Source organism: Arachis hypogaea, chromosome 13 (genome assembly GCF_003086295.3).
Source record: "Arachis hypogaea cultivar Tifrunner chromosome 13, arahy.Tifrunner.gnm2.J5K5, whole genome shotgun sequence".
Lineage (NCBI taxonomy): Eukaryota > Viridiplantae > Streptophyta > Magnoliopsida > Fabales > Fabaceae > Arachis > Arachis hypogaea.
In genome coordinates, this window is record NC_092048.1 from 29,440,944 (window position 1) to 29,453,764 (window position 12,821).

General features: G+C 37.3%; 2 protein-coding genes across 3 annotated transcripts; one reads left to right on the forward strand and one right to left on the reverse strand.

The window, feature by feature from the left end:
• Nucleotides 1-435: 435 nt before the first annotated feature.
• Nucleotides 436-7,519, forward strand: LOC112737883 (dolichol kinase EVAN). 2 transcript variants are annotated; one of them, XR_011869531.1, is made up of 19 exons: nt 436-598; nt 710-875; nt 1,288-1,516; nt 2,071-2,837; nt 3,024-3,349; nt 3,454-3,566; nt 3,649-3,843; nt 3,986-4,090; nt 4,411-4,481; nt 4,564-4,644; nt 4,712-4,926; nt 5,055-5,244; nt 5,437-5,502; nt 5,706-5,778; nt 6,004-6,092; nt 6,198-6,312; nt 6,462-6,513; nt 6,599-6,699; nt 6,874-7,519. XR_011869531.1 is itself a non-coding variant. In XM_025788029.3 (18 exons), the coding sequence occupies exons 1-18, from the start codon at nt 570-572 to the stop codon at nt 6,985-6,987; spliced, it is 3,024 nt and encodes a 1,007-aa protein (XP_025643814.1). In that variant the 5' UTR covers nt 436-569; the 3' UTR covers nt 6,988-7,519. The 2 variants fall into 2 exon arrangements, 1 of the variants encoding a protein (XP_025643814.1); XM_025788029.3 differs by lacking the exon at nt 5,706-5,778.
• A 3,200-nt stretch (nt 7,520-10,719) lies between these two features.
• On the reverse strand, nt 10,720-11,294 carry LOC140177524 (uncharacterized). The gene is made up of 2 exons (XM_072210643.1): nt 10,973-11,294; nt 10,720-10,832 (listed from the first exon to the last, which is right to left on the reverse strand). Exons 1-2 carry the CDS (start codon nt 11,292-11,294, stop codon nt 10,720-10,722), a joined length of 435 nt encoding a protein of 144 aa, XP_072066744.1.
• Between the last annotated feature and the right edge of the window lie 1,527 nt (nt 11,295-12,821).

Below are 12,821 nucleotides of genomic sequence, written 5' to 3' on the forward strand. Positions count from 1 at the left end.
GAAACAGGTGTTGAGATCATACAAAGAAAGACGTTTTTGAACTACAAAGAATGGACTGGTACTGATCCCCTTAGTTGTTGATGGCAATGCCGGAGATGACAGAGATTTTTTATGTTCTAGTTTGGTTTTGTTTTGTTATGACTATTTCTTAGATGCTCCACGTTATTGTGTTGAGCTTTCTTTATTTAAAAAAAAAATATTTTTAGCCAATGAGTTATAACTCAAATGTATATCCGTATCAACTAAGTCAATACAAAAAAATTATATTTAATTTTTTTGTTGGATTTAATAGATCCAAATAAACATAAGAGATCGATATATCCAAATTTTAAAAGATTAAAAATTTAAATATATTTTTAAAATTTTAAAAATTTAAATATCCACTAATTAAAAAACCAGAACTTATTTATCTTTTTTTTTCATATTTTTTTTTATGTAATACTGATTTTACCAGTTAACCAATAATTTACCAATTAAACAAATAAACCAATGGATTCGATCACCGGTTCGGTTATGTCTCTTCCGTTTCCTCTGCACTTTTCTGATCTTCCGATTCCACCAAATCGCCAATGTCTCACCAGGGCGAATCATCCGACTCGTGAGTCAACTCGTACTCACTTCTTTTTCTTTTATTAATGTTTTCGTTTCATGGTTATGTTTGCCCCAAAAATTCAAATAAAAATCGTTTTCTTTTTCTTTCTTTTCGCAGGAAATCGGGGAAGAAGGACTTCTCCACCGCGATTCTCGAACGCAAGAAGTTGCCGAACAGATTGGTCGTCGATGAAGCCGTCGACGATGATAATTCCGTCGTGGCCATGCACCCACAGACAATGGAAAAACTCCAACTTTTCAGCGGCGATACTATTCTCATCAAGGTAACTTCTTTGAACCTTTTCGGTGGTTTGCAATCTAGTTCCCAAACATGGGTTTCGTTTATTTTGTGAGGAAATTGTGGTCTGTTTTAAGGGTTTAGCTAAAACATACTAATGTTTTTGGGATCAAAAGGAGAAAAGAAAACTTGGTAGTGTCTTTGGACTTGGGTGATGACCTATTTTAATCTTCTTTGTGTGTTTGTCTTTAATCAATTTTCAAGTTCTCTGCTTGTGTATATTATGTTGAAACTTATTATTTTGAATTGAATTGAAGTTTAAAACTAACTTTTATTGTTTTTGGACTTGTTTGGTGAGCATTTTGGTGTTCTGTGCTGGGTTATTTGGTCATTGTGCTGTGTTATTATGTGATGTCTTCATGGGGCTTGTCGTTTGTGATGCTTGTTTTGTGGTGCAGGGAAAGAAACGGAAGGACACTATTTGCATTGCACTTGCTGATGACAATTGCGAGGAGCCCAAAATCAGGATGAACAAGGTTGTGAGATCCAATTTGAGGGTTCGTCTTGGTGATGTTGTGTCTGTGCATCAGTGCCATGATGTTAAGTATGGGAAACGAGTCCACATTCTGCCTATTGACGATACTGTCGAAGGTGTCACTGGAAATCTGTTTGATGCTTACTTGAAACGTGAGTTTCTAGCCTACTTTGCTCTCATGTTGCAGAGATTAGCATAGTTTCGGTTGTTATGACTTATGACTGCTTCAGTAGCAAATTCTGATTTGTTCTGGGACTTCCCTCCATAGGATAGATTACCTTTTGATTATGGTTTTATTTTTTTGAAGTGCTTTATTGCTGAACTTTAAAATTGGGTCCTTGCTTCATGAGTTGATGATATTCATAATAAGCCTTGGACTATATGATATTATGAAGCTTTTCTTTTCTCTTTTGTCCTGATTATAGTGAGTTGACTTGTTATCTTTCTTTGTTGGAACTCCTTTTGTTGTAGCTGGCTGGACCTTATGCTGTCTATTTTATGAATGCATATTTCTATTGACTACCTTTTGTAGATTGTGATATTTTACCACATTGATCTATTTGTAGAATCGCCTTTCCACCTGATTCTATGCATTTCAAGCTGGAATTTTACATATCTGGGGAATATTTTTTATTTTAGTTTTGTGGAAGTCTTATGTGATGGAAATGTATACTAACATACTAATTATTTGTTGTATAACTTGCAGCTTATTTCTTGGAGGCTTATCGCCCTGTCAGAAAAGGAGATTTATTCCTTGTCCAAGGAGGGATGAGAAGTGTAGAGTTCAAGGTCATTGAAACTGATCCTGGGGAGTATTGTGTGGTTGCTCCAGACACTGAAATTTTCTGTGAAGGTGAACCCGTGAAACGGGAGGATGAAGAAAGGCTGGATGAAGTTGGACACGATGATGTGGGTGGTGTTAGGAAGCAAATGGCACAGATCCGTGAGCTTGTAGAGCTTCCACTGAGACATCCTCAGCTTTTTAAGTCGATTGGTGTTAAGCCACCCAAGGGAATTTTGCTCTATGGACCCCCTGGCTCTGGTAAGACACTAATAGCAAGAGCTGTTGCTAATGAAACCGGAGCTTTCTTCTTTTGTATTAATGGTCCAGAGATTATGTCCAAATTGGCCGGAGAGAGTGAAAGCAATCTCAGGAAAGCATTTGAAGAAGCAGAAAAGAATGCTCCATCCATCATATTTATTGATGAGATTGATTCGATTGCACCCAAGCGGGAGAAGACAAATGGTGAAGTTGAAAGGAGGATTGTTTCACAACTTTTGACTCTTATGGACGGATTGAAGTCTCATGCACATGTTATTGTTATTGGTGCAACAAATCATCCAAATAGCATTGACCCAGCATTAAGAAGGTTTGGTAGATTTGATAGAGAAATTGACATTGGTGTTCCTGATGAAGTCGGTCGACTTGAAGTCCTTCGCATACATACCAAGAACATGAAGCTTTCTGATGAGGTAAATAGAGAGCATTTGTAACTTATATTGGTGTTTAAAGTTGTTTTCCATGTGGTTACATTTTTGTATGGATCTGAATTTTGCAATCTGTTAAGTGTTTGTATATTCACTTCTATCTTTTTTCCAGTTTAGTCGTCGACATCCTTAAATATTTTGTGGTCAACTATTCTGATTCTTTTACTGTAGGTTGATTTGGAGAGAATATCAAAAGATACTCATGGGTATGTTGGTGCCGACCTTGCTGCTCTTTGCACTGAAGCTGCTCATACTGAGAGAGTGGTTAAAGACAAAGTCTTGGTGTTCAATTTTACTGATGTGGGAAAACTTCCCTCTCCTGTTCTTAACGGCGAGAGAGCCGTTGTGCTATTCTTCATCGCTCATATACTCTTCTCTCTCCCTTTCTCTCTCTTACTCTCCCATGGTGTCCCACTTTCTTTCCTTGCCCTTGCAGCCTCCTTCATTGAGATCAGCTACGACGCTGCCGCTTCTTCCTCTTCCCTCTTCTGCACCAGGTATCTACCTGTTTCTATTCAATTTCTCTATTTCATCCAAATTCTAGCGATTCTCCGTTGTTTTTTTTTTCTCCTTCCACCAAATTCTCGTGAATTCATTTCAGACGCGGTGCTTCTTCCGGAATCCTCCTCGGCGCCGTGACTCTCCCTGCTCTTCTACTCTCCAAGTTGACGCAATTATCAAGAGGATTCTCATCGGCACAAGTTAATCTTCAAGGTTCTATACTTTCGCAATTTCAATTCTGTTGATTTTACAATTAACGTATGGTGAATTTTTATGTATTTTTGCATGTATGTAGAGATTCACTATATGACATTGCAATACTGGGCAACATCTGCCACCAGCTTCGTGGTGCTCGTGTTCCTCAGTTTTGTTCTGTCGCACCGCACTCCTCTTTCGCGTAAGGATTGGGGTTTAGGGTTTGGCTTGTGCTTCTTGTTTTTGCAAGCTTCGCTGTGCTTTCTGGCACTTGCTTCCACCTCCTCCCAAAGTGGTGAGTTGTGTATGCCCCCTTCTTTTTTTAATATTTCATGAGCAACTGCTCATACTTAGGCTTCGTCATTGTTGTATAAAGAAGAGAAACATTGTGATTTTTTCTGTTTCAATTCAGTTATGGAAAATCGTCTTCTATGCAGGCTTGCAACTTGCATGCAAGCTGTCATGGGTCCTTGGTCATGGATTGGCAGCAGTGATGCTAATTCAGCATTTTCTTGGAACTTTTCCATCTTGTGCTTCCATTGGTATGTGTTGCAAAGTGAAATTTATGCTGGTGGTTTAGCCATCTGCTCTTCTAGCTGCATGGGATTTTCATTTTACTGTTAAAGTGGTCACTTTACTTTGAACATGAGTGCATCGTCTGTTTTACGAACTCCGATACATCTAGACCTTTTATAGCTATTGAAATCAAACACCATTGAATCATATAGGATCATTGCATGTTTGACTTTTTCGTTTGGTCAATAACAGTTCATTTCACAGCCTTATCTGAAATCTGGAAATTTTTCATTTATTTACTTTTTGGACTGGTTGTTTATCATTAAAGTTTCCCCTTTTTTTCCAGGGGAAGCACTTTTGGTGACAGCTGGTATTGTTCTCTATTTTGGTGACATGCTGTTGCTTACTGTTATGAGGGTTAGTGTTTCTTTACGCATTTATCTCATTTCTAGTAATATAAGATGGATATGGATTTAGTTGGTGATTACGTTTTGAACAGCTATGTGGACTACTGATGTCATCAGATTTGGTCACTGCAGAGTATGAAACTAGTCGAAGTGAGATAGGCATCATAATTCAGGTATGAGCTAACTCGTGTAACTGGTTAATGTAAGCTGGATCAGTAAGTTAGTTTTCTGTTCTGACAGGGAGTGCTGCTTGGCCTTCTGCTATATCCAATACCTTTCAAATATATTCTTCGTGTATGGGAATGGTCCACAAATACAGCTTCTGCTGAGTCAAGAAGATACAGTGAGATTAGAAGATCGGTTATTTTTTTTTCTCTCTTTGTATTGGTCATGGTTGGGATTGTACCATTATGGATGCAGTTTGTGCATGAATTTCATCTGCATCCTATTCTCTGGTATGATATCGTATTCAATATGATTTCTTTTGTTAGTTGCCATTGTATATATCACTGCATCATTATATCATTACTATTCCCTGTTTTGTATGATTAATAAACTCTCTCTTTTGAACATTTATTTGCAGGGTCCTATCCTTTGTTTTATCAGATCCATTCAAAAGACTATCACTGTGTATCTATTGGGTTTGTGTAATATGTCTCTCTGTGTTATATGTCTATGACATCTCTAAGAACAGTAGAGTTGAGAGAATTCTTCTGCGGAAATACTACCATCTATTGGCTGTCTTGATGTTTGTACCTGCTCTTATCTTACAGGTGATTTGGGACATAATTTATTATTTACAAAAGTCCACTGCATTATTTCCTACTTTGAGTGAAGGAGTGGCAATGCCAAATTTATTCTAATAATATATTCTTCTTACACCCACACTGTGTGACCATTACTAGGTTAGGCAGTAATATATATTCCAACAAAATATAAATTTCTCACTGTTTCATTGCTTTCAGCCAGAGTTTCTTGATCTGGGTTTTGGTGCAGCTCTGGCAGTTTTCTTGACGTTAGAAATTATTCGAGTAAGCATCCCTTGTTGCATACTTAGCACTTGTTACTTTATACTTTGAATTGGCATGTTTCTTTGATCATAGTTTCTTATAAAGTGTCCACAGAAATCTGGTTCTAAACCCAAAGTAGCATAGATTTGCACTAATGTGATGAAATTGAAATCAACCAACCATTTTGGGTGTATCTGTATGTGGCTGAGGGTTGAGTTGGGCAGGCTGTAGGTCCTGTGAGGAATATGTGCAATAATCCATTATCCATGTATTGTTATCGATCAACCTGGAAAGAATGTAAGGGGAAATTTGGATATTTGTTCATGTTGAATTTTGGAATTTTGAAACGCTTTGATATTCACAAGTTTTTTCTTTTTGCTCTTTCATTTAACTGAAGTGTTACATTGAAAATCACCACCAACAAATATGATCTAGTTTTCTAAAGCAATTCAAAGCAGGCTGATTGGTTTTACAACTTTTGTTTCTCGTTAATTGCTCTGACATTGATATTGTTTGACCCAGATATGGAGAATCTGGCCTTTGGGACAACCAATTCATCAGTTTATGAATGCATTCACTGATCACCGGGATTCTGATTTTCTAATTCTCAGGTACTTCACACTTTCTTTCTTGTTTAAATCAAATTTAAGAGCATATATTTATGATGAACATTAGTTCCATCTCGTTCCCTTTCATGATGAACTTTCTTTTCTCAGCCACTTCTCACTTTTACTTGGATGTGCACTTCCTATTTGGTTGTCTTCCGGTTACAATGATCGACCCCTTGCTCCTTTTGCGGGAATATTGAGTCTAGGAATTGGAGATACAATGGTAATATTTTCGTTTCTGAAATATATGATATTTGGCCTACATGGTTATTGATTGTGTTTTATGAAGGATAAATAAATTGTGCTTTATCATCATCATCATCATCTTCATCTTCATCTTCATCTTCATCTTCTTCTTCTTCCATAATACAGGCATCATTAATTGGGCACAAGTATGGTGTTCTAAGGTGGAGTAAAACTGGCAGTAAGTATTCTTTTTTCTCAATGATCTTTAACTTCTGTTTGCGTTATATGATTTGATATGAATAGCAGCTTTTTCTACTTGTCAGAGAAAACAATTGAAGGTACTGCAGCTGGTATAACGTCTGTTCTAGCTTCTTGCTGGTTACTCCTTCTATTGTTAGCTTCAAGTGGACACATTTTCACCCAGGTACTATTCTCTCTCTTCCTCTCTCTGATCGCTTTCCATTGAGATAAAAACAAGAATTTTTCATTTACTTTTGAGAAAATAAACGAGGAAAGCTAATCGGAGAGGCCTGCAATTATATATATTCTCTGGATTTCTGGCTTTCCCTTTGACGATTTGTTACTGACCATTTTGCAGAATTGGTTCTCGCTGCTTCTATCTGTGACTGTTAGTGGTTTGTTGGAGGCATACACAGCACAACTTGACAATGCATTCATACCACTATTTTTCTATAGCCTTCTATGCTTGTAGATGCTGCAGCTTCTTCCTTACAAAAAATACAAGTTTATATTGGATGAGCGTATTCAGCAGAAGTCTTGATGATTTTTCAGCATATGCTTGCTTTGGCATATTCTTTTTGTAGATAACTGTTAACCAAATGCTGACAGCAGTGAGCCAGTGACAATAATTATTTGAGAGTTAGGGATGGTATACATAGCCAACATAGGATTGTTGTATGTCTTCACAGAAATGATAGTCATAGGAATAGTGTTTAGCATGCTATTTATAGGAGTCACAATTTTTCATTTTTGATAGCCACGATGAAGAGAGTGGAAAACAGTTGAATATCAAATGAGCTTTCATTTTTTCATTCTTTCAATTTTCTCACGGGCATGGCACAGGTTAGGCGAGAGGGAGAGGGAGAGGGAGAGGGAGAGGGAGAGGGAGAGAAATGTGTGTACTTGTTGAGAATTTGGGTAATAAAACTGAAAATTGCTATCACATATCCTCATGTTTTCTGATCCCTAACGTTATTTATAATATGATTCTTTTTATTTATTTATTTTATATCTCCTTCAAGTGTAATATTAATATATTTCATTTTGAAGCGTATGCAAATACAATTTTTCCTTTTTAGGTGATGAGGCACATATAATTTTAGTAGCACAAATTGCAATTATGTTACCTTCAGCATTTCTAAAAATAGTAATACATGAATGAGGTATAAGATAGCATATTAGCATTGTATAAATAGTAAATATCTTTCGCATTCTGCCGCACGTAACTAAGTGAATTCCATTCAATGAAACATTATTCAATTTAAGTCATTCTTGTATGGGCGGGGTTCTATCAAATTTGGACTATTTCATTGTTTCATAAGATGCATTATATTTCGAATTCTGATTAAGCAATCACATACGTATATAGATATTGATCATCACTACTCACTTTTCAAATTCCATAGAATGTAAATGTCCAATAACAAGGCTTTATCTAATTTACATTTAAAGGAAAATACAAACTGCAAATAAATATATGGATTTTGTCTAAAATTCAATGTACTTGATGCAAAAATGCAAAAACTATAGTAAATTAGCATCATTAGTTTTGAGGAGATTTTACCAGTTCAAAGCTTGCATAAACTGAAATAACAAGACCATGTTGGCTTGGCTCTTGCCCTAAATTAACGGGGGCAACAACCTACATGATAAGAATTTAGTGGAGTTGGAGACTTGGAGTGTTGGCTACTATTTGCCTAATGATACACGTGCCTAGTATTTCCATACGTACGTAATGTATATATCATTCATAAATGTGCCACTTATCAAGGTAAAAATAGTGGTTCATAAATGCCGTTTTAAACATGAAATTCAATTTTAACCCGGTAAAATAACGATTTCAAACATCGTTTTAACCAACTAAAAAATGCCGTTTTATATGGAAATAACGACGGTTTGAACTGTCGTTTGAACCAAGAAAAAAATATTATTTTATCTAAAAATAACAGTAGTTTGAATTTCCGTTTTAACATGTTAAAAACTGCAATTTTAACAATGGAAATTGTGACGGTTTTTTAAAAACTGCCGTAATAATCAAATAACGCTTAGAATTACGGCGGTTTTCTTTAGTCACCATTTAAAGTAATAATGATAGTTCAAACTGCCGTAATAACCCCAAAAAATTGCCGTAATTATCAAAATTTTTTTATAGTGAGATATTTATCATATGCATTGTATGAATTGCTTGGGTGTGCTTGAATTGTTATGTTATTTGGGTGAATTTCTTGTTATTTGTTTTATGCAGGAATTGCTGTATTTTTGTTTGAATGATTTGCTTGTGTGTTACCTTATGATTATATTTAAAGACGATGCAGACTGAAACCTTGTTTCAAGAAACATAATAATTTGAAAAAAATATTTAATCGGGTAGAGTAAATTCAACGAACTTAGGGAATTAATAAAAACAAATATTCTTGAGACACAATTTGATTATTTGCATTCTATTATTTACTTTTACAACATTCATATTCTTTATCGAGAATGAGTGGCTTTGTTCTCACACCAAATTTCCAAACTCTTTCAAAGATACAAGCATGAAGGCTCGTTGTGAAGCTACAGATAAATAGAAGAGTCTATTTGTGAGTAAAGTTATTTTGTAGAGTTTATTTTCCTTCGATTTTATTATTTAGAGTATTGATATTTTTTTTATATAAAAAAAGCAGGTACTGTTATTGAATTTGTATTAACTAACTATACTGTATTAATAATAATTATGTGAATTTAAATTTATTTGAATATAATTTTATCAGATGAATATTTTTTATTGATTTTGGCTAATGATTTTACACAAATGAAATTGAAACAAAAAAGTATTGCCTTTTTCTTAAAATTGTAAACAAAGTTAATATCATAAAGGCTCATATATTAAATAGTTAATACTAGGAACGTTTTACGTGATGGGTCCGGTTGGGTTCACGGGCCCGGTCGATCGATTCGGTCTGTCCGATCCAATTTTGAGTCAATTTTTTTGAAATTAGTGTCAAAATTCTTGTTTTAAAGAGCTCTATCCTATTTTAATATAAGATTTTTATTTCTATTTTTTCTTATTAAAATTTAATTTATTGACTAATTACTTACTAATTTAGCAGGGTTTACATCCTACCCACCTAATTAAGAATTTTGTCCTCAAAATTCAGATTCAATTACCTGAAAAGAAGTGTGGGTAGTCCTTCCACATATCTGACTCAAGCTTCCAAGTATGCTCTTCAATACCAGCCCGACTCCAAGCTACCTTCACCAATGATACTTCTTTCCTGCGTAAACGCTTGATACTGGTGTCATCAATCCTAATTGGGGCTATTGGGAGCGTCAGATCTTCCCTTACTTGAGCCGATTCTGGTTCCAGGACACGACTTGGATCAGGAGTATATTTACGAAGCTGCAACACGTGAAACACGTCGTGTAGGTTCGAAAGATGCGGTGGTAAAGCGATCCTATAAGCCACTGGTCCAATTCTCTTCAGGATCTCAAACGGTCCAATGTAACGGGAATTCAGTTTCTTAGTCTTAATGGCTCTTCCCACTCCGGTGGTTGGAGTAACTTTCAGAAAGACATGTTCTCCTTCCTCAAATTCTAAAGGCTTTCGCCTTTGATCAGCATAGCTCTTCTGATGACTTTGAGCTATAAGCATTCGGTTACGAATCTTCTTTATCTGTTCCGTGGTCTCAGCTATCATCTCAGGCCCTAGCAAGCTTCTTTCTCCCGCTTCATACCAGCATAGCGGAGATTGACATTTCCTACCATACAGAGCCTCATACGGAGCCATTTTGATACTCGCATGGTAGCTGTTGTTATAAGCAAACTCCACTAGGGTCATATACCGATTCCAGCTCGCCGACTGGTCCAAAACATAAGCTCTAAGCATATCCTCCAAAGTCTGAATTGTTCTTTCTGTCTGACCATATGTTTGAGGGTGATATGCAGTGCTTAGACTCAATTGAGTGCCAAATGCTCGCTGAAAGGCTCCCCAGAACCTTGATGTGAATCGAGGATCCCTGTCAGATATAATGGTGGAAGGCATGCCGTGCAACCTTACAACCTGTTTAATATACATCCGAGCTAACTCCTCCATCGTGCAAATTATCCGAATGGGAAGGAAGTGAGCCGACTTGGTCAGTCGATCCACAATCACCCAGATAGCATCATAACCAGTCCGAGTTCTAGGTAAGCCCAACACGAAGTCCATTGCAATACTCTCTCACTTTCATTGTGGAATATCCAAAGGCTGAAGGGTTCCTGATGGTCTCTGGTACTCAATCTTAACTTTCTGGCAAGTTAAACACTTGGAAACGTGCAACGCCACATCATTTTTCATTCCTGGCCACCAGAACATCGTCTTCATATCTTGATACATCTTGGTACTTCCCGGATGGATTGAGAATCCGCTCTTATGATCTTCCTTCAAGATGCTTTGTCTCAAATCTCCAACATCTGGCACAATAATCCAGTCCTAGAACCTCCATAAACAATCCTTGTCTTCTGACACTCTGCACCATTTGCCTTGTTCAATCGCCGGCAAAACCTTATACAATTCTTTGTCATTCTGTTAACCTTTAGGAGTTCAGCTTTGAAATCACTAGAAATCTGTTGACTTAAGCACAGAGTCTCAAACTCTTCTCTAACCCTCAGTTTCAAACCTTGGAATGCTCTTAATAACTCTTCCTCTCGTAGCATCATCCAAGCAGCACATAGAGACTTCTGGCTCAAGGCATCCGCCACAATATTCGCCTTCCCAGGATGGTAGTTCAACTCGAAGTCATAGTCTTTCAGAAGCTCCATCCACCGCCTCTGACGCATATTCAACTCTTTCTGCTCAAAGAGGTACTTCAAACTCTTGTGATATGAGAAAACTTAAAATTTAACACTGTAGAGATAACGTCTCCAGATCTTTAGAGCAAACACAACAACAGCAAGTTCTAAGTCGTGAGTCGGATAGTTCATTTCATGTGGCCTTAACTGCCGTGAGGCGTATGCCACAACCTTACGGTGCTGCATCAGCATGTACCCCAGACCCTTCAGTGATGCATCGCAATACACTTCAAATGGTTCACTCGGCTCAGGCAACACCAACACGGGTGCAGTAGTCAATCTCTGCTTCAATGCTAGAAAACTCTCCTCATACTCAAGAGTCCAAACAAAAGGTACATCCTTCCTAGTCAGCTTGGTTAAAGGTAAGGCGAGCTGTGAAAACCCCTTAATGAATCTCCGATAATAACCTACCAAACCTAGGAAACTTCTGATCTCTATCACTGAAGTTGGTCGCTCCCAATTCATCACTGCTTCTACCTTAGCAGGATCTACTGCTATCCCTGCTTGCTCATCACATGGCCAAGAAACTTCACCTCATTCTTCCAGAATTCGCACTTAGATAGCTTAGCATACAACTTCCTATCTTTTAAGATTTGCAGCACAGTCCGTAAGTGATCCGCATACTCATCTTCTGTCTTGGAGTAAATAAGAATGTCATCGATGAATACGACAACAAACTTATCCAGATACGGATGGAAAATTCTATTCATGTAATCCATGAATATTGCCGGAGTATTAGTCAATCCGAAAGACATTACTGTGTACTCATAATGACCATAACACGTCCTGAAAGCAGTTTTGGGAATATCCTCATCTCTAACCCTTATCTGGTGGCATTCGGATTGCAAATCAATCTTAGAAAACACACCGGCTCCTTGTAACTGGTCCATTAGGTCGTCAATTCTTAGCAACGGATATTTATTCTTTACAGTAACCTTATTCAGCTGCCGATAATCGACACACAGGCGCATACTCCCGTCTTTCTTCTTTACCAGTAACACTGGCGCTCCCCACGGAGAAACACTCGGTCGAATAAAGTGTTTTCCCAATAAATCTTCTAGCTGTGTCTTAAGCTCGACCATTTCCAATGGTGACATCCTATAAGGAGCACTCGAGATCGGACCGGCTCCTAGCACCAACTCAATAGCAAACTCAACCTCTCGTTTATGTGGGAATTTATCAATATCATTTGGAAATACCTCAGGAAACTCACAAACAACCGGAATCTGCTCCAAGGTTTGATAATCACCCAAAACACCTGCCGTTAGCAGCATAATACCCTGGCATTCAATCCCAGAACAATTCACTATCATAGAATTCAAATAATAGCTATTCGCCACAACCGGCCCGTCCGTATCCTCCGGCATAAAGCACACTAATTTCTGATAACAGTCAAACAGAACATGGTTCTTAGATAACCAGTCCAACCCCAAAATGAGATCAAGACCAGTCATTGGCAGGCAAATCAGATCATGCACGAATTCACGTTGTTATACT

Bases quoted from the DNA above. Each gene is read 5' to 3' on its own strand.
- LOC112737883 (XM_025788029.3), top strand. From the start codon at position 570: ATGTCTCACCAGGGCGAATCATCCGACTC. The intron at 4,645-4,711 runs GTATGAGCTAAC...CTGTTCTGACAG, and splicing joins AGATAGGCATCATAATTCAG to GGAGTGCTGCTTGGCCTTCT. The intron at 5,503-6,003 runs GTAAGCATCCCT...TGTTTGACCCAG, and splicing joins TGACGTTAGAAATTATTCGA to ATATGGAGAATCTGGCCTTT.
- LOC140177524 (XM_072210643.1), bottom strand. From the start codon at position 11,294: ATGGAGCTTCTGAAAGACTATGACTTCGAGTTGAACTACCATCCTGGG. The intron at 10,833-10,972 runs GTTCTAGGACTG...TCTGGTGGCCAG, and splicing joins GACAAGGATTGTTTATGGAG to GAATGAAAAATGATGTGGCG.